Source organism: Chlorocebus sabaeus, chromosome 29 (assembly GCF_047675955.1).
Source record: "Chlorocebus sabaeus isolate Y175 chromosome 29, mChlSab1.0.hap1, whole genome shotgun sequence".
In the NCBI taxonomy this organism is placed as follows: Eukaryota; Metazoa; Chordata; class Mammalia; order Primates; family Cercopithecidae; genus Chlorocebus; species Chlorocebus sabaeus.
The window spans coordinates 3,385,197-3,411,253 of NC_132932.1; the positions used below are offsets into that span (position 1 = coordinate 3,385,197).

General features: G+C 43.0%; 2 protein-coding genes across 2 annotated transcripts in view; both read left to right on the top strand.

The window, feature by feature from the left end:
• The window catches only part of LOC103231364 (seminal ribonuclease-like), a 62,281-nt gene extending 57,143 nt beyond the window's left edge, over positions 1–5,138 (top strand). The window contains 2 exon segments of the mRNA XM_037987615.2: positions 4,379–4,657; positions 4,660–5,138. Coding sequence (XP_037843543.2) covers positions 4,379–4,657; positions 4,660–4,745 — 365 coding nt within the window. The 3' untranslated portion in view covers positions 4,746–5,138.
• The window catches only part of LOC103231361 (ribonuclease pancreatic), a 183,302-nt gene that overhangs the window by 110,898 nt on the left and 46,347 nt on the right, over positions 1–26,057 (top strand). The gene's annotated exons all lie outside the window — the stretch shown is intronic.

The following is a 26,057-nucleotide window of genomic DNA, read 5'->3' on the forward strand; positions in this document are numbered from 1 at the left end:
GATCACCTGAGGTCAGGTGTTGGAGACCAGCCTGGGCAACATGGTGAAACACCGTTCCCACGAAAAATACAAAAATTAGCTGGGCGTGGTGGTGCATGCCTGTAATCCCAGCTACTTGGGAGACTGAGGCAGGAGAATCACTTGAACCCAGGAGGCAGAGGTTGCAGTTAGCCGAGATCACGGCACCACACTCCAGCCTGGGTAACAGAGGAAGATTCTGTCTCAAAAAAAAAAAAAAAAAAAAAAAAAGAATAAGATCTAGTATTTGATAGCACAAATATAAGATGACTATAGTCAATAATAATTTTATTGTACATTTTAAAATAACTGAGAGTGTAATTGGCTTCTCCGTAACATAAAGGATACATGCTTGAGGGGATGGATACCCCCATTTACCCTGATGTGATTATTAGGCATTATATGCCTATATCAAAATATCTCATGTACTCCATAAAGATATACACCTAATTTGTACCCATATAAATATTTTTTTAAAAAATTAAGAACAAACAAGCAACAGAAAAAGCCCAGAGTGCTCCTCATTCCAAAGCACCATAGTTTGAGTTATTGTTTCTGAGTCCCGACACGTTGTTTTTAGATTTTTCAACGTATACTATTATATCTGTAAATAGTGACAGTTTTGTTCCCTCTTTTCCAATTTCAAAACTCTATGATGGCCAGGCACGGTGGCTCACGCCTGTAAATCCCAGCACTTTGGCAGGCCAAGGGGGGTGAATCACCTGAGGTCAGGAGTTCTAGGCCAGCCTGACCAACATGGTGAAAGCATTTCCTTGCCAAAAATACAAATTAGCCAGTCATAGTGGCTCATGCCTATAGTCTCAGCTACTCAGAAGGCTGAGGCATGAGAATCTCTTGAACCCGGGAGGCAGAGGTTACAAGAAGCCAAGATCAAGCCACTGTACTCCAGCCTGGGCAACAGAGTGAGAGCTGGTCTCAAAAATACAAACAAACAAACAAAAACAACAACAACAAAAAAAAACTCTATGTTATCAGAGAGGGATATAGTCTTATTTTTTTAAATGGATGACCAATATTCTAAGTGCTATTGATTGAACAATTCATTATTTCCTCTCCAGTTAGAAATGCCAGCATTATGAGATTTACCAAATCGCCATTGTTCATAGTTTACTTCTGAAGACTCTATTTCAATGATATTTTGTCTTCTGTGCTAGTAATACACACTAGTACTGGTGAGGATAGACCAGTTATCACAATGCTATATGAAGATTATTTAATCAGAGTAAAGAGAAGCAAGTGGTCTTGAGGTGTCTCACGTGGTGGGAGCAGAAGCAAGAGAGAGAGAGAGGAGGTGCTGCACACTTTTGAACAACCAAATCTCATAACTAACTCACTATCACAAGAACAGCACCAAGAGGATGGTGCTAAACCATTCAGGAGAAACACACCCGCATGATCCAATCATGTCCCACCAGGTACCATCTCCAACACTGGGGACCACAGTTTGACATGAGATTTTGTGGGGACACGGATCCAAACCATATCACCAGTAGATTGGATATTATAAACACAATGGTCTGTTATGTGAGGCTATAAACACAAGAAATTATAAGATCCATAGAAGTGATCATAATAAGAAATACCTGTCAGAATGGTTGTGTGAGTTAAACAAGAATAACTGAGCATGAAGTTCAAAAAGAGTTCATTTCTGGCTGGGTGCAGTGGCTCATGCCTGTAATCCCAGCACTTTGGGAGGATGAGGTGGACAGATTACGAGGTCAAGATATTGAGAACATCCTGACCAACATAACCCTGTCTCTACTAAAAATACAAAAATTAGCCAGGCATGGTGGGGGATTCCTGTAATTCCAGCTACTCGGGAGGCTGAGGCAGGAGAATTGCTTGAACCCGAGAGGCAGAGGTTGCAGTGAGCTGAGCTCACAGCACTGCACTCCAGCCTGGGCAGCAGAGCAAGACTCCATCTCAAAAGAAACAAAAGAAAGAGTTCATGTCTATTTTCTTGGCAACTTGGCCAATTATAAAGCAGATAGAAATCAAGGATGTTAAAATTTAGGTTTTGGATCTCAACTCAGCTTCTTGTCACAGATTAGTCAGTTTTGCTTAATTATATAAAAGGCTTTTGAGGCCTATCTGCCCAGGAGACCTATTAGGACAAAGAACTATGAAATCTACTACATCACACCTTGTTGATAGACTGTGTATGCAACTCCTCCCACCGCCTCCATTACCAGGTCCCTAATTTAGCTGTTTTTGGAGTTCTGAAAAATGTACGTACTAATTTCTTCCCTTGCCTTACTGAAATACAGACTGGAGTTCCAAGCAATTTCTCCTTCAATAAAAACATATATAATTTCAGCCGGGGGCGGTTGCTCACGCCTGTAATCCCAGCACTTTGGGAGGCTGAGGCGGACGGATCACCTGAGGTCAGGAGTTCGAGACCAGCCTGAACAACATGGAGAAACCCTGACTCTACTAAAAATACAAAATTAGCTGGGCGTGGTGGCACACGCCTATAATCCCAACTATTCGGGAGGGTGTGGCAGGAGAATCGATTGAACCTGGGAGGCAGAGGTTGTGGTGAGCCGAGATCACATTACTGCACTCCAGCCTGGGTAACAAGAGTGAAATTCCATCTCAAAATAAATAAATACACAAAAATAAATATAAATAAATATGGCCTGGCACGGTGGCTCACGCCTGTAATCCTAGCACTTTGGGTGGCCGAGGCCAGTAGATCATGAGGTCAGGAGTTCAAGACCAGCCTGGGAAAGATGGTAAAACCCCTTCTCTACTAAAAATACAAAACTTAGCCGGGCATGGTGGGCCATGCCTGTAATCCAAGCTACTCGGGAGGCTGAGGCAGAGAATTGCTTGAACTTGGGAGGTGGAGGTTCCAGTGAGTCGAGATTATGCCACTGCATTTCAGCCTGAGAGACAGAGCAAGACTTGGTCTCAAAAAACAAACAAACGAGGAAACAAAACCCAAAAAACCCGTATAACTTTAATGGTGGGGACAAAAACAGATTATGCTGTAATGTTTACATAATAGTGATTGAATTTTTTTTGACCTTGCTAATGACTGCTTTAAAGAAAAATTACACTTAATTAAATTAACAATTCTCAAATGGAAACTCAATTTGCAAACTAAGCATTTTCCTAACCTGAACATGTACAAACCAATATGCATATACACAAAATCACACATGAACCCAAACATACAGTAATGTATAAAAAAAAAAACAGAGTGTCAGAGCTGAAAGAGATCTTTTGTCCATAATATTCACTTTAGAGATGAGGAGTAGAAGGATAAGGTGATTTGCCAAGCTCCAATAGCAAGCTTATGATACACACTAAACTCCAAGTTTCTGCATGTTTGCAGTGATGTCGTAGGCACTCTGTGTGATGCTGGTGAATATTTTAGGTGTGAAATAGTAAGCATAAAAGTAGTACTACCTGGCAATCTGTTTAAGACCATTGACAGGCCTGAGAGTTTTCCATACGGCCTGCACCCTAACCTTTGGGAAGAAAACATCCACAATGAAATTTCTACAAGATTAGAAGAAGGAGAGAGGCAACGGGGATTCCATTTTTACTAGGAGTATCCAACTCTGAGAGGGATATATCCATCTCTGTGGATGTCACCTACTCTGCAGAAAACCCTTTCCTGGAACTCCCAGGTATTTAAAAAAAGAGTCGGATATTAGATCTAAAGACAGAAGGCTCACGCCCAGTCACCCAGAATCCCTGATCACCAAGAATTAGAACATTTCTGGATGATGGGCTCTATACATGGAAGAGTTGGGAATCTTTATTTTGAGGCAGAGAAATACGTGGGAGAAACATAAACTCTACTCCCTTAGAATTGAAAAGCTCACATTTTTAAAAACAGTGTTAAAACAGACATTTGTATTTAAGGAAGTGAAAATATTTTCTAAGATGCAGGTCATATGGATCTGTCAATTCCCTTCTGAGTTAAGTCATTCTAAAAAGGGGTTGTCAGTGATACCTGCCTCACCTCACAGGCTATGGGTCAGTAGCAGATGGACTGATAGATGCAAACACCTCAGAGATGAACGTTTTTAGTTTAACTGGTCTGCTTAGGTAAGGAGCAAGAATCACTTTGGGGTTTGGAAATAACCTTGTAAGTATGACAATCCCATAAAGGGTTGAGAGGGCGGTAGCCTTCTCTGTTATTGACAAAGAGGTGGAAGAAGGATGTGAGAACTCTTGTTGCCATGAGCACACGAAGAATAAGTGTAGATAAAGGCAGGAGGGGAGAACTGCAAACATTAAGTGTTGGGCCAAGACTTCTTAGGAACAGGACAAGGGACAGTGGCTTGCTCTTTTGACTCTGCTCTTCTTTGAAATGCTTTCACAGGAAACATGAATCTGATGTGGACCCTCCTCATTTTCCTCCTTTTGGACCTAACTGTCTTCACTCCAGCTCTGCCCTTCTCAACACGACATATAGACAACTCCAGGTCTTGGGTCCCTAGAGGACACCACCGATACTGTGAGGTGAGGATGAGGTGCCGTTGGCTGATCCATAGAGGTAAATGCAAGCAGATCCACACATTCATTCATGAGAATCTGACCACCATAGCAGATTTCTGCAGAACTCCACCAGTGCCTTGTACCAACAGCCCCTCCATGTGCAGCTCCACAACAGGACTCATGATGTCACTGTCACTGACGGTTTTGCCAGCACAGGGACCCGACCTCTTCACTGCCACTGCCAAAAATAAGAAGGAGTCCACCAGGCCCATGCGAGTGGGCTGTAAGAAGGGGGCACCTGTTCACCTGGATGGCTAGGTTCCTCCTGACACTGGCACCTGAGTGACTTGCACCCTATGCCTTCAAATCTTTGCAGCACTGTCTACGTCTTCTTTGTAAATGCTTCTTCCCTTGCACGTGGACACCCTCATTGTTCCCAGACCCATATAGGCTCCTGCGTCTCTCTTACAGCCTGTTCCCCACCAACCCCACGTCCCCTATCCCTGCCACAGTGTCAGGGCTTTTGGTGGAGGATAAGGTGGCAGTGGAGGGTCGGTGGGAGGCAGCCTGAATTACGGAAATAATACTCTGGAAAAGCCTTGCTCCAACCCAGCTGCTAGACAATCCCCTTCTCCTGGGGCTGATCTTCCTACCAGCTGCTCTCATAAAACTTCCTGATGCTGGCCCTAGGTTTCCTGGATCATAGGGTCCTTCTGCCTTCTGTGGGACATTCTATGCCATTCTCCGCAATGGGCTCCTTCGGAGGGTATTAGGGATGATACCCAGGTGGGAAGCCGCTTCCTTTAGGGAAACAAATCCCTGTGGCTCCCGCCGTGTCACCGGAAAAAACCCTTTCTGGAGAAGTCGGGGGAGCCTGGGCAACTCAGCCGGCCCAGAGCCTTCGGGGTCGCCCCGTTCCGGTGGCCTCCGTATTGGCCGGCAGGGGGCGCCGAGCCACATGCTTCCCGCAGGCCAAGAGTCCAAAACTTCTTTCTTGGTTTCCTTTAAGACAGAGTGAGACGGGCAGCAAGTTTCTTGGTTGCTGACACGGGTAGAGGATAATAGGTGAATAAACAGAAAATTCAGCCAGCATAAATACAGTCTAACTGTTGAAGAACAGATTTCTGAGTCTACTATAACTTTCAAGCACTGCAGCACTTCAATATTCAACCTGCCACCTTCAGATTCACACTGCAGCACCTCAGGTAAGATGGAAAGGAAGTGAATATGCACAGAGGACCTACTTGTGTTACGAGCTTTACAGTTTAGCTGCACTGGAGAACAGTTTATTTCTTTCTTGGAATCCATTACATTACCGATCCCCTTCTGAAGGAGGTTATTTTATCCACAAGAGGAAGCATCCAAAGTTGTTCATATTCTCTAACATGTGACTCCACCAAAATGGTGACAAGGTTTTGAAGCGAAGGAGGGCACTTGACTCTAGGGCAGCCATCCTTGAACTGACTAGCCAGGTGCCCGTGGAGCAGACTCGCGTGGGGATTTTATCCTTTTGGAATAATCCAGTGACAAAACTGGATACTATTACTTTCTTTCCTTCCCCCAATGCCAGGAGCTATAGCTGTTTTGCCTTTGTTTTTGGCATTTAGCACTTAGCTTAATGCTCGCTATAAAAGTGCCTTCAAGAAATCTTTAATGGGCCATTTTGGTAGGTCTGGTTGTTGCTGTGGATCTTTTGTAATCTATTTTTAGATTAGAGAAGTTTCTTCCCTTCTGCTCCTGGTTATCTCTCTTGAATGGATTGGGAATTTCACTGAATGATGGGATTATACAGTATATTTCTTTAATCAGTTAATGGGGTGAATTAGATTAGTTGATTTTAGAATACTAAACCAACCTTGTATTCCTGGGATAAACCCTTTTTGGTTATGTGATATAATCTTTTTTATATATGACTAAATTTAATTTGCTAATATTTTGTTAAGTTTTTTTTGTACTTATGTTCACAAATGAGATTGGTCTGTAATTTTTTTGTACTGCCTTGTTTAATTTTGATATCTAGGTTACATGTTAGCCTCCAGAAATAAATTAGGGAGTAGTCCTTCTTTCTTTATTTTGTAACTGGAATTATATGCTATTTTAATACTTGGTAGAACTCACATGTAAGGTTGTTTGGTCCTGATATTTTCTTATTTTCTTTGAGATGGCTTTTTTTTTTCTTTTCCTTTTTTTTTTTTGGATATGGGTCTTCCTATGTTGCCCAGGCTGGGGTGCAGTGGCTATTCACAGGTGCAATCACAGAGCATACCTTGAACTACTGGTCTCAACTGATCCTTGAACACTTGGTCTCAGGTGCCTCAAACTCCTGGGCTTGAACTCCTGATCTCGAATAATCCTGCTGCCTCAGCCTCCAGAGTAGCTGGGTCTACAGGTGCACACCACCAGGCTTAGTCTCAAACTATTTTAAACTTCTGTTTCAATTTCCTGAACGGTTAAAGAGATGCTAACTTTTCCATTTCTTCCTGAGAAAGCTTTGGCAGATTGTTTTTTTCCCATGAAGGAATTTATCCATTTTGTCTAAAGTTTCCAAATATATTGGTACAAAGTTATTCATAATCTGTTTAATATTTATAGCATTGATTTTATGCCCTATTTTTATTCTGACTTTTTTTGTACCTTTTTTATTGATAGAACTTTTGAGGTGTGTCTCTCTTATTAGACAGAGATTTTTTCAGACATGCAGAAGCAAGTACTTATAAACTCATGTAGAAACTTTTTTAGAATGGGTCCACCTCTTTTTTTTTTCTTTTTTTCTTCTTTTTTTTTTTTGAGATGGAGTGTCACTCTGTCACCCAGGCTGGAGTGCAGTGGCACAATCACAGCTCACTGCAACCTTCACTTCCCGGGTTTGAGCAATTCTCCTTTCTCAGCCTCCTGAGTAGATAGGATTACAGGCATGCGCCACCACACCCATCTAATTTTTGTATTTTAGTAGAGACGGGGTTTCACCATGGTGGCCAACCTGGTCTTGAATTCCTTACCTCAGGTGATCTGCCCTCCTTGGCCTCCCAAAGTGCTGGGATTATAGGCATTCACCACCACGCCTGGCCAGGTCCACCTCTTGAGTCACACAGATCTACTTCCCCAGACAGGTTCAAGAGACAACTCCTCCAAGCTTCCTACCAGTCTCTGTTCCTGAAGGGAAACTTAGAAGAAGTTTACTGTCGACAAACAAACTGTAGTCACTGTCAATGCCGCAGATCTTAGGGCTGCAACTAGCACCCATCCACTCCTTCCTTTACCATGTATTCTAATCTCCCTTCACCCTCAGGTCTTAGTTGCTTATTCTTATTTACCCTCTCACCAATTCTGAGCGGTTAAGCCCTCGGTAATCATATTTTTCTCAGGCTGAGGTGGTTACGCACGTACATTCACAGTTAAAATGGAGCATGGGAGTATCAGAAAGCGCCCAAGTAGATTACTTGGATTCTACATAAATTCTTTTCTGCCTCTGTTGGGTAAAAGCAGCCCTATCTTACTCCTGCTAATCAGGGTTACTTAGCCTCCACAGTATGGCAACTCCTCGTCATGTCTGCTGGTCCCTAGACACAAGAAATCCAAAGTGTCCTGGGAAAAGCTGTAGCTTGTAGTTCAGTGAGACCTTTCTGTGTAACTTGGCAAGGGTGCATCTTCTTTGGGGACCTGGACCTTTGACCCTGCAGAGCCCAGAGTTACAGAAATGAAAGCACAACATATCTGAGTGGGTCAATTAGAGAGATGGTAAGTGGAGCTACTCCTGCTTCTACTCCTTGGTTCCTGGATCCATGTATTCTTTCTTTTGGGAACACAGTACCCTTTACAGGCCTCTGATTTAATAAATACACTGCATCCTGAAGAATGATACCCCATACTTTCATAATGTTGCCTCTTAGCTGCTGCTTCAACTGTGTCTTGGAAAGTCAGTTTCTCTTCTTTCCTCCCTCCTTCCTTTCTTCTACGCTCCTTTCTTCTTCTCTCTCTTTTCCCTTCCTTCCTTCCTTTCCTCATTTCTCTTTTTCTTTCTCTCTCTTCCTCCCTCCCTCCCTCCCTTCCTTTCTTTCCTTAAACTGGAATGGCTTGCACCTTCCTTTTCCCACATAAACACCAATGGACTCTTCCCATTAGTCCTCTAGTTTCTTCCAGAGGTAGGTGAAATTATTGAAGACTTCAGCAGAAATTAGGGAAGATCTTCTGAACTGTGATTAAATGGAGTGTGGTCATTTACCTAACTATCCTTGGTTATCACCTTCTGTGATCGTGATTTTACTTATTAAGCAGCAGAGCCATCTGGTGAAGACCTGCATTACTTTTCAATCTTATGTTTGCCTTTTGTCTTTCCCAGATTTGATAAATGGTTTGTCCTCATGATCTACTGATGTAGACTACATGGAGGTCCCAATGTCCTGGTGCCCAAAGGCAAGATCATTTCTTCCCCTGCAGTGTTTCTGTTTATCATGGTGATGTGAGTGGGCTCTTATTGGGGGTGCCTAATGCTGCAATAAAGAAAGGGTTTTCTCGGCCAGGCGCGGTGGCTTACTGCTGTAATCCCAACACTTTGGGAGGCCTAGGCAGGCAGATCATGAGGTCAAGACATCAAGACCATCCTGGCTAACATGGTGAATCCCTGTCTCTACTAAAAATACAAAAATTAGCTGAGTGTGGTGGTGTGCACCTGTTATCCCAGCTACTTAGGAGGCTGAGGCAGGAGAATCGCTTGAACCTGGGAAGTGGAGGTTGCAGTGAGCCAAGACCATGCCACTGCACTCCAACCTGGTGACAGAGCGAGACTCCATCTCAAAGGAAAAAAAAAGAAAAGGCTTTATCTTCTGAATTAAGCTGTATCCCTCTGATCTAGTCAGGGAAATAGGCAATCTTTATTTCTATGGCTCATAGATACTGGTATCACTGGTTATCGCTTGTGATAAGTAAGCAACATCCTTCCTTCACAGATTTATAGCTCAGTGTTTGGCATATGCCCTATAATTATTATCACAAGCAAGGTGTGCAGAGGCAAAATTTTCTAGGATGCAAGCTCCCATCTGTTTGTTCACCTCTCCCTATATGGCAGTTAGCATAGTGCTTGTCATATCAAAGGCACTCAGAAATATTAATTAAGTAAATATTAGTGATAGAAGAATGTCTTTCTATTGTCTTCACATATGAATAAAAAGTTGGCCAGGTGCAGTGGCTCACGCCTGTAATCCCAGCACTTTGGGAGGGTAAAGCAAGTGGATCACTTAAGTCCAGGAATTTGGGACCAGTCTGAGCAACATGGTAAAACTCCATCTCTACAAAAAATACAAAAATTAGCTGGGTGTGGTGGCACATGCCTGTAGTCCCGACTACTCAGGAGGCTGAGGTGGGAGGATTGCTTTAGCCTAGGAGGTGGAGGTTGCAGTGAGCCGCGGTTGGGCTGCTGCACTCCAGCCTGGGAGACAGAGCCAGACTCTGTCTCAAAAAAAAAAAAAAAAAAGTTAACTAGATAAAACATCCTTTGTTTCTGGATGTCCAAAGAGTTGTTGTTATTATTTCATTGAAATGTTGTGGATTAATATAGTCTATATTCCTGTTTTAGTGGCCTGCTATTACTACATAAAAACATTCAGAATGCCTTCTCTTTTGTTGTATTTTAGACATTTTTCAAAAGCCTAGGTTTTTGTGTTGCTTTTGCTTATGCTGGGACTCTGTGATCTCCACCTGTTTCTAAAACCAGCTCCCTATCTCGTGCCAAAGAATATTCCCTTTGTTCTTTGACTTTTGATTCTATGTCTTGTGTTTTAATGTTCAGTCTGGGAATCTCGGTTATTTTAGGTTGATTCCCTGGAATTCAAGTGAGACGTATTTTTTTTCCTTTTTTTGAGAAATTAATTAACAACGTATTCTAATATGTGGATGTTTAAGTTCCTGGCATTTGACTGAGCTTTGTAATGTGTACTTTCTACGATGTGGAAAGAAGGAGTTATAAAAGTACATATATGGCCAGGCACAGTGGCTCACGCCTCTAATCCCAGCACTTTAGGAGGCTGAGGTGGGTGGATCATTTGAGGTCAGGAGTTTGAGACCAGCCTGGCTTACATGGTGAAACCCCATCTGTACTAAAAATACAAAAATAAGCCAGGCATGGTGGCAGGTGCCTGTAATCGCAGCTACTCGGGAGGCTGAGGCAGGAGAATCGCTTCAAGTCAGGAGGTGGGGGTTGCAGTGACCTGAGATTGTGCCATTGTACTCCAGCCTGGGCAACAGAGCAAAATTCCACCTCAAAAAGAATATATATATATTCTCAAAAAGAAAAAATATATATATATTTCAAAATAGGAATTGTTTTACCTTTCAAGATAGTAGATCTTATTAATAAATTTGGAGAACAACTAGGTATTCAACAAGTAGACATTGTGCATTTCTACTTAATGGACATGTATTGCCAGAATGCCATTGAACATGATCCTGGTCTTAAAGTAGTGGTTGTCCAAGAAAGGAGTATGAGGCTGAGAAAATTCTCTTAGAGTGACAGAGAATTGCTAGATTGAACAAGTTGATTTAGAATAGATTACTATACATTTCTCTTATGGCTTTCAAGGATTCGGCAGGCCATTCTGCATGCAAACATATGCATCTGCATGAAAACATTTACAATTTGGCATGTTTTTGCAGTGGCTGGTACTGGTTGTTCCTTTCCATATTTAGTGCTTCCTTCAGGAGCTCTCGTAAGGCAGGCCTGGTGGTGACAAAATCTCTCAGCATTTGCCTGGCTGTAAAGGATTGTCTTTCTCCTTCACTTAGGAAGCTTAGGAAGAGCTACAGGAAAACATATGTGTTTCATTTTGAGTGATAACCCAAGGTTAAACCAAAAACCCTTAGGTTCAAGATTTTAAAGTGTGGGCCATACCCCTTAAGAAAGTATTTATGACACATATACACTTGATTAATGCAACATTTACATTTGTTTCTGTCAATAAGCTGGCAGAAGCAAGCTAATGTGTCGGGTAATGGGGACAGACATATACCAACTTAAGAGGAACAACCAGTGTTTTACTGTCAGGTTGCCACGTTGCCACCGATGCCCAGCTAGTCCCTCAGTGACGCCCACCTGCAAACTTTTCTTCCTTATTTCTGCATAAGGAGGCTAAAGTTACCTCAAAAGCTGGTGGTCACAGTCTGCAGAAAACTCAGCTTAGCATTCCCCTTTACAGATACAGGGATACTGATGCTCAATGTTCCGTGACAGCACAGCTGCCTGGACTTTATGCTAAAACTCTCACTAGGGATTGAAGTTTATAGGAGCCTTAGCCTAGATTCTCATTGATTCTTCCACAGACTTTCTCTCAAAAACAAGAAACATGTTTATATTACTCATTTTTCTTATATAAGCATGCTTTTCATTTTTAAATAAATTCTCTCAAAAACATTTAAAACCACATTTTATGTAAACATAGTTATGAAATTTCTTAATAACAACATATTTGTAATTTCACCAAGTGGAGTGAAAAAGCTGTGTGAAAACAAATGCACTTTAGTGGGGAATGAGGCATCCTTTATAAATACATAAACGAATCATATACAGCACAATATCTGTGCAATATTAGTTGGTTAGCTTCCCTCTAATTTATCTCCACATGTCTTAGAACTATAAGGAATCTCCCGTCATAATTCAATCTTCCCCACAACTGAGGCCCACAGCCTGAGCTGGCCAGATTCCTTCGAGGGAACTGAGTTTCCATTTCTCACTCCCTGCCATCAGCCTACTAGAAACCGAGGTGAAGGAGTGTGAATGACTTAGAGCAGTGCCTCACTGACAGGAGAAGAGCACAAAGAATATTCTCTTCCAAGAGGGCCTGCAACATCTCTACACCAGAGGGCACCACTTCCCAAGTTAAGCTTCGCTGGCATTTTTGAAATCTGGAGGAAGGTGAAACGACTATTTTCATAAAGTAGGTAAAGGAAAATTCTGGAACAGTACATCCATTTTTTTTTATGCTCACCTGGAGAAGATTTGTAGGACAATAAAATTATAAGTATTTGAAGTCAAGCAAGCACACCATAGGTCTGAGATTGTTCTTGCTTCCTCCTACACTTTGACTTCTTCATCTATAGAATGTCAATAGCCTTGTAGGCTGATGTAGATATCTTTCAGTGGGTTAATAAATGAGGTTCTTTGGTTCAAATTGCATGTATTTTCCTTTTGCCAGCAGTGACATATGTTTTTAACACTCTAAACTGAAAAAAAGAACAAGAACTTCAACAAGAACAAGTTCCCACCCTGGTAATCACATGCACTCAAAACAGCTCTTTGGAAGAGGCCACTACCACAGAGGGCAAAATTGCAAACAGTTAAATCAGCTGTTTTCTTGAGTAGGAGAAATAACTGAAATACTTAGCCTAAGAGAAAAGCCAAACAGGTGATGGCACATCTATAGGATGCAAAACTATGCTGCCATTATACATGCACTCTAGGAGAATATGTATGGAAATGGGAAAACATTCCCTTTATATTGTTAAGCAAAAAAAGAAAGAAAGAAAGAAAGTAAAAAAAAGAGAGAGCAGCCATAAAATAGTATCCACATTTTAGTTTTTAATATAATCAGCAAAAATTCTGGCTGGAAACTTGTAAATATGAAGAGTGTTTATCTTTGGTTGGTGAGATTATAGCTGACTTGTATTTTTTTAATTTTATTTTTAGATTTGTGACTCTTCCAAATTTCGTAACATTTTAAAAAATTTATTATTATACTTTAAGTTCTAGGGTACATGTGCACAATGTGCAGGTTTATTACATATGTATACATGTGCCATGTTGGTGTGCTGTGCCCATGAACTTGTCATTTACATTAGGTGTATCTCCTAATGCTATCCCTCCTCCCTCCCCACAGGATTGCAACCCCTGCTTTTTTTTGTTTCCATTTGCTTGGTAGATCTCCTCCATCCCTTTATTTTGAGCCTATGTGTGTCTCTGCATGTGAGACGGGTCTCCTGAATACAGCACACTGATGGGTCTTGACTCTTTATCCAATTTGCCAGTCTGTGTCTTTTAATTGGAGCATTTAGTCCAGTTACATTTAAGGTTAATATTGTTATGGGTGAATTTGATCCTGTCATTATGATGTTAGCTGGTTATTTTGCTTGTTAGTTGATGCAGTTTCTTCCTAGCATTGATGGTCTTTACAATTTGGCATGTTTTGCAGTGGCTAGTACTGGTTGTTCCTTTCCATGTTTAGTGCTTCCTTCAGGAGCTCTTGTAAGGCAGGCCTAGTGGTGACAAAATCTCTAAGCATTTGCCTGGCTGTAAAGGATTTTCTTTCTCCTTCACTTAGGAAGCTTAGTTTGGCTGGATATGAAATTCTGGGTTGAAAATTCTTTTCTTTAAGAATGTTGAATATTGGCCCCCACTCTCTTCTGGCTTGTAGAGTTTCTGCCGAGAGATCTGCTGTTATTCTGGTGGGTTTCCCTTTGTGGGTAACCCGACCTTTCTCTCTGGCTACCCTTAACATTTTTTCCTTCATTTCAACTTTGATGAATCTGACAATTATGTGCCTTGGGGTTGCTCTTCTCAAGGAGTATCCTTGTGGCATTCTCTCTATTTCCTGAATTTGAATGTTGGCCTGCCTTGCTATGTTGGGGAAGTTCTCCTGGATAATATCCTGCAGAGTGTTTTCCAACTTGGTTCCATTCTTCCTGTCACTTTCAGGTACACCAATCAGACGTAGATTTGGTCTTTTCACATAGTCTCATATTTCTTAGAGGCTTTGTTCGTTTCTTTTTACTCTTTTTTCTCTAAACTTCTCTTCTCGTTTCATTTCATTTATTTGATCTTCAATCACCGATACCCTTTCTTCCACTTGATCGAATCAGCTTCTGAAGCTTGTGCATGCATCACGTAGTTCTCGTGCCATGGTTTTCAGCTCCATCAGGTCATTTAAGGTCTTCTCTACACTGCTTATTCTAGTTAGCCATTTGTCTAATCTTTTTTCAAGTTTTTTAGCTTCTTTGTGATGGGTTTGAACATCCTCCTTTAGCTCGGAGAAGTTTGTTATTACCAATCGTCTGAAGCCTTCTTCTCTCAACTTGTCAAAGTCATTCTCCATCCAGCTTTGTTCCGTTCTGGTGAGGAGCTGCGTTCCTTTGGAGGAGAAGAGGTGCTCTGAGTTTTAGAATTTTCATCTTTTCAACTCTGGTTTCTCTGGTTTTATCTATTTTTGGTCTTTGATGATGCTGACGTACAGATGGGGGTTAGGTGTGGATGTCCTTTCTGTTTGTTAGTTTTCCTTCTAACAGTCAGGACCCTCAGCTGCAGGTCTGTTGGAGTTTCCTGGAGGTCCACTCCAGACGCTTTTTGCCTGGGTATCATCAGCAGAGGCTGCAGAACTGCAAACATTGCAGAACGGCATATGTAGCTGCCTGATCGTTCCTCTGGAAGCTTCATCTCAGAGGAGCACCCAGCCAGTTGGCCCCTACTGGGAGGTGTCTCCCAGTTAGGCTACTTGGGGGGTCAGGAACCCACTTGAGGAGGCAGTCTGTCCACTCTCAGATCTCAAACTCCATGCTGGGAGAGCCACTACTCTCTTCAAAGCTGTCAGACAGGAACAAAGTCTGCAGAAGTTTCTGCTGCCTTTTGTTCAGCTATGTCCTGCTCCCAGAGGTGGAGTCTACAGAGGCAGGCAGGCCTCCTTGAGCTGCAGTGGGCTCTACCCAGTTTGAGCTTCCTGGCTGCTTTGTTTACCTACTCAAACCTCAGCAATGGCAGGCGCCCCTCCCCCACCCTCGCTGCCACCTTGCAGTTCAATCTCAGACTGCTGTGCTAGCAGGGAGCAAGGCTCTGTGGGCATGGGATCCTCTGAACCAGGTGCGGGATATAATTTCCTGGTTTGCCATTTGCTAAGACCACTGGAAAAGCACAGTATTAGGGTGGGAGTGACCTGATTTTCCAGGTGAGAGGTGACTGCGTGCTGGCAGCCCTTGCAGCCGTTGCTCATTCTCAGCACCTCCTGGCCTCAGCACCCACTCTGGCCACACTTGAGGGGCTCTTCAGCCTGCCACTGCACTGTGGGAGCCCCTCTCTGGGCTGGCCAAGGCCGGACCTGGCTCCCTCTGCTTGCAGTGAGGTGTGGAGGGAGACCTGCAGGTGGGAACTGGGGCTGCATGTGGCGCTCGTGGGCCAGCACGAGTTCTGGGTGGGCATGGGCTCCGCGGGCCCTGCACTCAGAGCAGCCGGCCAGTGCCACTGGCCCAGGGCAATGAGGGGCTTAGCACTCGGGCCAGCAGCTGCAGAGGGTGTGCTGGGTTCCCCAGCAGTGCCAGCCTGCTGGAGCTGTGCTCGAATTCTCACCGGACCTCAGCTGCCTCCCTGCGGGACAGGGTTCGGGACCTGTAGCCTGCCATGTCCAAACTTCCCCCTTGCTGTGGGCTCCTGCATGCCTGAGCCTCCCCAACGAGTGCCAACTCCTGTGCCGCAGCACCATCAACTGCCCAAGGTTGAGGAGTGTGGGTGCGTGGAGCGGGACTTGTGGCAGCTCCGCCTGTGGCCCTGGTGCAGGATCCACTGGGTGAAGCCAGCTGGGCTCCTGGGTCTAGTGGGGACTTGGAGAACCTTTATGTCTGGCTAAGGGATTGTGGATGCACCAATCAGTACTCTGTGTCTAGCTCAAGGTTTGTGGATACACCAATCAGTACTCTGTATCTAGCTGACCTGGTGGGGACTTGGAGAACTTTTCTGTCTAGCACTCTGTGTCTAGCTAAAGGATTGTAAATGCACCAATCAGCACTCTGTGTCTAGCTCAAGGATTGTAAATGCACCAATCAGCACTCTGTCAAAATGGACCAATCAGCTCTCTGTAAAATGGACCAATCAGCTCTCTGTAAAATGGACCAATCAGCAGGATGTGGGTGGGGTCAGATAAGGGCATAAAAGCAGGCTGCCTAAGCCAGCAGTGGCAACCCCCTCTGGTCGCCTTCTAGAATGTGGAAGCTTTGTTCTTTTGCTCTCTAGGCTAAATCTTGTTGCTGCTCACTCTTTGGATCAACACCGCCTTTATGAGCTGTAACACTCACTGCGAAGGTCTGCAGCTTCACCCCTGAAGCCAGCGAGACCACTAACCCACTGGTAGGAACAAACAACTCCAGACCTGCGGCCTTTAGGAGCTGTAATGCTCACCGGGAAGGTCTGCAGCTTCACTTCTGAAGTCAGCGAGACCACGAACCCACCAGAAGGAAGAAACTGCGGACACATCTGAAGGAACAAACTCCAGACACACCATCTTTAAGAACTGTAATACTCACCACAAAGGTCCGTGGCGTCATTCTTGAAGTCAGTGAAACCAAGAACCGACCAATTCCAGACACACAGGTGCCCTCTGTCATGGCTTCCCTTGGCTAGGAAGGGGAATTCCCCGACCCCTTGTGCTTCCCGGGTGAGGTGATGCCTCGCCCTGCTTGGACTCACCATCCATGGGCTGCACCCACAGTCCTGCACCCACTGTCCGACAAGCCCCAGTGAGATAAACCCAATACCTCAGTTGGAAATGTAGAAATCTCCTGTCTTCTGTGTCGGTCATGCTGAGAGCTGTAGACTGGAGCTGTTCGTATTCGGCCATCTTGGAACCTCCCTTCCAAATTTCCTAACATTTCTGTATTTGAAATGTGTTACTTCTCTAATCAGAAAAAATTTAAAGTGTTATTTAAAATATTGACTCCTTAAATCAGACATTCTGAGGTCCTCTCCAGCCCGGCAAATCTCCTCTTCTTACTACAGTGGAGGTGGCACATTTACCTAGAATTTTGGGCTCCTCTTCTGAGTAGTAGGTGATATTAATAGAGGAATATTTGGAATTCCAGGATTTGCTCAGAGAACTCTTGGCTAATATTTCTGGGGTGAATCCACTTCTTTCTCCCAGAGCATCTTCCTCAAGAAAAATGCTGCACCCACGGGATAACTAGAATTTCCTCTTTGTTGTCTTTCAGAAGGCTGCTTGGTAACACACACTAGTCAGGAAACCACTACTTTTGAAACAATATTTTCCTCCAAGAATTATTATCATTGACGCTTTCCTTTGTCTTCTGTCATTCTTTCTTAAGAAGGCAAAGCTAGGTTTTAGGAGGAAAGCTGGGGCATTGCCTGAAAACAGATTCAGATATCATTAAAAGTCCTTTGGGATCTAAGCAAGGTGCCTGTCACATCTGAGCCACTAGGAAGCAATACCATGGCCTGTATTAGCTGCGGAAAGGCCCTTAAAAATAATGCAGTCAGTACTAGAAAAGGCAAAGGAATTTGTTAAGCTGCCACTGCAAGCAAATGACAGAACAGAAACCCAACCCAGGGTGCTCTGACCGACTAGTTCCATGACTATATGGGAAATAAAGCCACATATACAAAATCACGTTGTGTGATGGAGATAACACTATAGCTGTGAAAAAGCTAGCGTGACATTAGCTTTTTAGGTAACAAGGCTAAACTTATTGCCAGACCTGATGCGTTTTCACCCTTTGATGCATATAAAAAAATATGAACTTTCTTTTCTACAGGATTAGCGGATAGAGAGAGGTAACTACAGAGTATGCCCATTATTCTATGGAGAATATTTCCTCTTTAGGTTTGGTGTGTCCAGAGTCTTAGCTTTAATTTAATTAAGAGATCACCAAGAGAAAGATACACACATATTCATCCATGTCTCCCTAGCACCTGGATCTGTATTTGACACATACTTCATTGACACAATGAAGTGAGTGCCCACAGGAAAGATACTTATTGATCAGTCATCCTTACCCAGGACACTGGACATCTGGATTTAAGTAAGTTCATGATAATGGAGAAAATGAATTGATTTATTTGTAAGTCCATGCTTATGGAAAAATGAGGAAAGAAACTGAATTATTTAGTCTGAAGCTCAGAAAGTAAGTGAAGACTTTAAATCATACTTACCATGCTTATAATGGTGATTGTAGGATACAATATAATGAACAGGAATAAATCTTTAAGACAGGGACAGATAGTGTTTGAACATGTTATTTAGATCAAGAGATCTCCATCTTCATTATAGACTAAAGGAGAAGAGATGAATGTAAACTAGGGAGGCTTAGACAAACCTAGGAAGTTTCCAGGGCATCTGCTATCTCTAGACTTGACAAAGGGGCAAAAAACACCTCTCTCTTTACTCTTCTGATTCTTTGTATCCCTTGGAGGTGGAAGGTGGACTGTGTCACTGAAGACCTTTCATCTCTGAGTCACAGTAAACATCCCAATAAAGTAGTCTAAAATGATATCCTGAGAAGTCTACTTGATGTCAAGTAAAATAATAATGTATACAACTATATCCTAGGCTTAATCTCAAACCTGTGTAGCTAAATGGGAGAGTTAAGAGAAGGGAGAAAAGGTGAAAAAGCATATTCTGTTAGCATCTGGCCACCAAATAGAGGCAAATAAAGGAGGTACTTGCTTTTTAATCCTGGTACCAAGGTCTCTGGATAGAAAAGGCTGGTGTAAGTCAGGTGTTGTGGGAGGAATTTGCCTCTGAGTGATGGACAGTAGTTCGTATGGCCAGATCAGGCAGCAGATGTGTGCCGATGCTGGCGAAGCCTTCATCCTTACAAGAGACAAGTCAAAGAAACCCAAAGTAATGACGAGAATGCAGAGGGTGGAGCCTCCAGCAAGCACGAGTTGAGTAGTAGTCTGCGGTGGTGAAGATGGGTATTTTTACAAAAGCAACGACGTTTGAATTTGTATCTATGATGAGAATTTTTGCACAGTCTTAATGGCTTCAAAAAAGAAAATACAATCATAGGAGAGCGCCCCCTGCTGGCACACAGTGAGCTAGGCATTTCTACCTCTGAGCCTGATTGACCTGGCTCCCCTTCCTCGGTTTAGAAGGTTCCCAGAAAACTTAACTGAGCTGCTTCTGTTTCATTCTTGAGGGCGTGGGGGTTTTCATGGCGGTCCGGATTATCTGTGCCTGGAGTCAGCCTAGGTTCACCATGCTGCCTCTCCTCTGCGTTTTTCCTCCCCTCCAACTTCGCCCTCAGTCTCTCTCCAATCTTAACTTTGCCACACTTTTCAAGAAGCAATTTATTTTCACCAAATTTCAGGGTTCTCAAAACACAGTAAGTTTACGTTTGGCTTCATACACTTCCTCCTTTACATTCTGCAGATATCCCAAGGAATTACGAAAAGGTCTGGCTCCTTGCTTGGAACTAGAGGCATGAGGAAAATACAAAGACAAGAAAGAAAAAGTAGTATCTCAGCAAACTATCCTGCCTCACATATATTCTTTAATTTTCTTGCTGGAAAATCTCAGGGCCCTGTCTCTATGCTCTTTCCATCTCAGGGTCCAGAATAGGGAGAATACGAAATTATATCCATGTGGGTGTAATTGATATTACTTTGAACCCCAGTGTTAGATCTTGACTTGCAAAGACAGTCTCTGAAAAGGTAAAGGGGTCTGTATGTTGGGTGCCTCAGTTGCTCTTTCGTGGCCTGACTTAAAGAAGGGCTTTGAAGTGTGTGTGGCGTGTGTGTGTGTGTGTGTGTGTGTGTGTGTGAGAGAGAGAGAGAGAGAGAACGAACCTTAACTGGGAAAGGGGCTGGTTTGCTTGATGATTATGTCTTCCTCAGTGTCGGTGGGGAGGGGGAAGTTTCCACTGTGTGGTAGCGTTCCTGAGAACCGCCCTTTCTACTCATTGCCAAAAGTTAGGAGTTATTGTTGTATAGATTTTTATTAGTTGGGAAGCAAGATAATTCTATAAAAATGTGGAATATTTCTATTAGAATCATTTAAAAAACAAATGCCCTTAGACTGTGTCGTTTTGCTTTCACTACTATGTATGATCATGAATTCGCAAACACTCCTGATTTTTCTGAAGTAGAGGGCTACAAACTCTAACATAAACCAGGATCTCCTGGATTAGCATTCTCTAATAAGCTGAAAGTTTGTTAGGTAAAAGCACAAAAATATATGAGGCCTACTACTAATAATACCCAAGCCAGAGTATCTCCAGATTATTGACCCTGGGATGTCCAAGTCAGTACACATTGTTGAAGACAGAAACACACTTGTGCTACAATAAAAACGTGAACCATGTAATACAATAGATTAGGGGCCAGCCTGGCCAATATGGCGAAACCCCATGTCTACTAAAAATACAAAAAATTAGCCAGGTGTGGTGGTGCATGCCTGTAATCCCAGCTACTTGGGAGGCTGAGGAAGGAGAATCGCTTAAACATGGGAGGCGAAGGTTGCAGTGAGCCGAGATCGCGCCCCTGAACTCTAGCCTGGGCAACAGAGCGAGACTCTGTCTCAAAAAAAAAAAAAAAAAAAAAAAATAGATTAGGGGATATGAAATATCTGAAAGGAAGAAAAGGAGCCAAGAAAAGTAAAGGAGGAAAGAAGAATATAAGGGGATACAAACAATAACTACATGTGAAGATGAAGTTTCCGGTGTGGCAGATACTCTCTTCCTTCCCTAATGCCTGGGATCTGGCTCTGCGTGGAGGAAGATGAAAGGCCTGTCTAGTGAAGCTCCCTGGGACTAGGTTATGTGTTTTGCATCTCCAGTGCCTAGTGGTCTGCCTGGCACAGAGTCTATGCTCAGAAAGTGTTTCATTGATGAATGGAGGACAGGTAATACATTAGCATGCTGAGTTTGCAAAAAGTCATTAAATGTATAAATTAGAATGTTCTACCAATTATATGTTATACTACCCTCTGTTCTATATCTCAGTGATGATCTGTCTGAATTTCCCGCTTTGAACACTAGATGTCCTCTGGGACTGACACCATGACCAGACCCTAGAGATTCAAATCTCTCACCAGTGCTCTCCTGCTGAGGGCTGGGTCCTGTTTCCCATACCCTTCAGAATTTCTGTCAGTGGAGTGCTCACTGAAACTTTACCCTGGCTCCCACATGACTTATAGCTTTAGCCAGTGCTTGAAACCTACTCTGCCACTGGGTTGGTTCTTCTAGAATTCTGATATTAGCCTGAATCAACTGGGCTTTTTACTTTGGCTTTTTACTTTTCACTGCAACCTCCACCTCTTGGGCCCAAGGGATCCTCTCACTTCAGTATCTCAAGTACCTGGGTCTACAGGTGTGTACCACCACACCTGCTAATTTTTGTATTTTTAGTGGAGATGGGGTTTCCCTATGTAGCCCAGGCTGCTCTTGAACTCCTGAACTCTTGAACTCCTGCTGACCATCCACCTTGGGAATGAGCTTTTTAGCCAGTTCATTCAATCCTGCCAAGAACTGGCTTCTTCCTTTACTCAGTGACCTATCTCAGGGGTTTCCATGTGACCAAGAGTCATGTGGGGGCATCACAGAGGGAACGCTGGAAGATGCATTTGTATCTTCAGTATCCTAATGAATCCTCTGGAAATTGGTGGTGTGATGGAATGTTTGATTCCAATTCACACTAATGTACAGCTATGATAGTTACCATGCCTTTACAAAGGGCAATCTGAAAAGTCACTAGGACCATCTAAGAGAGTTAAAATGGAGTCATTTCTCTCACTTGGTGTGTGCTGCTTTTCCTCTCCTGAATAGTGAATTTCAAAGTTTTTTCATTCCTCTTTACTTTAGAAGACCAAAGTTGCAGGATTCCTAATCCTGCAAGGTGTTGTAAAGGGGAAGAAAGGGGTCAAGTAAGTTTACTGATTAACATTAGTCAATAGTTACCACCTTATGAGGCTTTAAAAAGAATAACCAAAATAGTCACTAAAACCATTCCGAGGAGGTGAAAGTAAATAAAGCTGTCTCCCCCTGGCCTTCATTTCATTTCCATTTTGTTCTCCTGATAGTGATTTTCAAGGGTCTCTAATCCTCTTGTATCCTAGAGGGCAGGTACTACAGGAACACTGACCCTACTGGACGCTCTGTGGAGGAGAAAGAGTGATTCTTCCATAGACCCATTCAAATACATTTAGAAAATCTGCTGCCCGTAGTTGGTTCTTAGATATTTACAGCACATCTTAGAACATGAAAAGCTCTGTAATAAATTCTATTTATGTTAACTTTTTTCTTCTTTTACAAATGTTTAGGCCCCGGAAGACCTTTCCCTATAACTCCTGATAAACTTTGGGAGATGCTCTTGAAATATTTCGTGATCCCCTTTGGAGGTTCTTTACCTCCTCATGTTTGCTCTTCCGTCCAGTGTAATCTTGGTGTCACACTAGGTAGTGAACCTGAACAGTACACACAGTTCTGAATAGAATTTATGATGCCAGTAGGTCATGAGAGCCATGACAGCTGAAAGCTTTCAAATGCCGATTGAAAGCTGGTGCCATTTACTTTCCTTTCACAGCACAAACACCCACAAAGATAACAGGAAAATTTTTTTCTTTTCTTTTCTTTTTTTTTTTTTTTGAGACAGGGCCTCGCTCTGTCATCCAGACTGATGCAGTGGCCCGATCTTGGTTCACTGCAACCTCCACCTCTTGGGCCCAAGGGATTCTCTCACTTCAGTATCTCAAGTACCTGGGACTACAGGTGTGTACCACCACACCTGCTAATTTTTGTATTTTTAGTGGAGATGGGGTTTCCCTATGTAGCCCAGGCTGCTCTTGAACTCCTGGACTCAAGTGATCCTCCCGCCTCAGCCTCCCTAAGTGCTGGGATTATAAGTGTGAGCCACTGTGCCCAGCCAAAAACAACATGAAAAATTCTTCTAGTTCTCTTTCACTCAGATAAGCATGAAAGTTGATTACTTCTTCCGATAAAGGCCTTTACGCTTCTTCCGAGAGAAAGATTTCGAAACCATGGGAAGAGTCTGAATTGAGTCTTTCTCTCCTCGATCGTGACCTGAGCAGTCTGTTCACATCGAGGGCACACAGTCTGTCCTCTTGGGGTGCATGGGCACCGTGTGAAGGCTGCCTAACCATGTGAAAGCTTGTTCTCCAGATGGGTTGACTGAACCCTCTCAATCTCACAGACTGTGCACATGTCCCTAATTAGTAGCAAAGCTTCCTTCTCAGTTCTCCACCCTTGGAGAACCCTGGAACTGCCCCTACCTCACTCTAACTCCTCTTGTCTACGGCAATGTCTTTAATCTCCTGAGGTCACCCATACTACCTCCCTTTAATGTACATTCCGGTCACAAACATGGGATAGGGCAAGGTGTGTGGCTCTCATGCAAAAAGCCCACAGGTACAGACAAGGACAGACCTGCAGAAGTCTCTCTTCTGACACCTACTTTCTCTCAGTCGTGTACCATATTAGGACCTTGCCAACAGATCTCTGCCGCCTGGTGAATGCCTACTCATATTTCAAGTCCGAATTTAAGTATCAACTACTCCATGGAGTCTACCTTGGAATAATTCCTATTCTTTCTTTTATGTTCCTTGCACATTTAAAACTTGTTATTTATAGTTTGGTTCCCCACATAGAACTGTAAGTCCCTTGAGGACAGGGACCACATCTTATTTATCTTTGTAGATTGACAGTACATTGTAGGTGCTTAATAAATAACAGATAAATGAATTATAGTGAACATCTATCGTAGGAAGGTCTACAAGGTAAAAGGAAGCATAAAGCAACATTCCCTCTACCAGTTTGCTTTCGGTTTAGGTGGAGAGATATGATATGTTTATAGAGAGACAACGGAGAGTGCAAGGCTGTAAAAGCACAAAGTCAACAGTGTAGAAACAGGTTCTGTGAGTTCAGAGAAGGACTAGATCACCCAGGGCTGAAATGTTTGGGCAAGTCTTCTGGGTGGTCATGAGTGGTTAGGTGAAATTTGGATGTGGATAGGACTTGCATAGGTGGGAAAAGTCACCCCAGGTGGTGGGAATGGCAAATGTGATTCAAAAGGAAAATTCAGACGATGGTAAATAGACAAATTTGGCTACAGCATTACATTGAACATTGATGCAATAATTTTATCAAATGTACTGTTTGTGTTCAAATTTGTCAGTTGACCCCCAGTCTTTTTTGTAGTATACTTTCTCCCTCCAGTGCAGGCTCCAGGCTAGTGTCAGGATGGAGTTAACTGCTGTCCACCTTTAACCTGAATCGTTTCCACAGCCTTTCGGTGTCTTTTTGGTCTTCAACATTTTTAAAGAAATTACAAAAGAGAAGACCTTTTTACCCCACCTTTTTGATAGATTTTATCTTTTAGAGTAGTTTTAGGTTCACAGCCCCCCAGCAAGCACAGCATCTGCCATTATCAGTATCCCCCCACCAGAGTGATACAGTTGTTACAACTGAGAAGCCTACATTGACACAGTATTATCACACAAATTCTGTAGTCTACATTAGGGTTCACTCTTGGTCATGTACATCTGTGGGTTTTGGCAAATGTATAATAACATGCATCCACCATTATGATATGCAGAAGAGTTTCACTGCTCAAAAATTTTCTGTGCTTTGCCTGTTTGTCTCTCTCTTCCCCCTTAACCCCTGGCAACTACTGATCTATTTATGATTTGCATAGTTTTGCCTTTTCCAGAATGTCATATAGTTGGAATCATACAGTGCATACAGTATGTAGTAGTAGCTACATACAGTAGTAGCCTTTTCAGAATAGCTTCTTTCTCTTAATAATATTCATTTAATGTTCCTCTATGTCTTGTCGTGACTTGAGAGCTCATTTCATTTTAGTGCTGAATAATATTCCATTATTTGGATGTACCACAGTAATGTACCTATTCAGCTCCTGAGGGACACCTTGGTTGCTTCTAAACTTTGACAATTATGCATAAAGCTGTTATGAACAGCCATGTGCAGGTTTTTGTGTGGATGTAAGTTTTCAACTCATTTGTGTAAACACCAAGGAGACTGACAGCTGGATTATGTGTTAAGAGTGTGTTTAGTTATTTTTTTTAAGTTTTTTTTTGAGATGGAGTTTTGCTCTCGTTGCCCAGGCTAGGGTGTAATGGCACATTCTCGGCTCACTGCAACCTCTGCCTCCTGAGTTCAAGAGATTCTCCTGCCTCAGTCTCCCAAGTGGCTGGGATTACAGGCATGTGCCACCACGCCCAGCTAATTTTTTGTATTTAATAGAGACAGGGTTTCACCATGTTGGTCGGGTTGGTCTTGAACTCCTGACCTCAGGTGATCCACTTGCCTCAGCCTTCCAAAGTACTGGGATTACAGGCGTGGGCCACTGCGCCTGGCCTGAGTGTGTTTAGTTTTATAAGACACCTCCCTTTTTGATATTCTTCATTTTGAGTTTGTCCGATGTTTCCTTATGATTAAATTCAGGTTATGCATTCTATTTCAGAATATTGCATAGGTGATGTTTTGTCCTCAGGGCAATACGCCTGGAGGCATGAAACATCCGTCTGTCCTGCAATGATGATGTCAATTGTGATGACCCAGGGAAGATGCTGTCAGTTATTTTCATTATATAATTGCTATTTTTTTCTCCATTTCTACTAATAAACAGTTTGTTGGGGGGATACATTAAGGTCTTGCAAACATCCTGTTTCTTTTCAAAATTTCCCCTAGATTGGCTGGGCGCGGTGGTTCATGCCTGTTATCCCCGTACTGTGGGAGGCCGAGGTTTGCAGATACCTTGAGGTCAGGAGTTTGAGACCAGCCTGGCCAACACAGTGAAACCCCGTCTCTACTAAAAAATGCAAAAATTACAT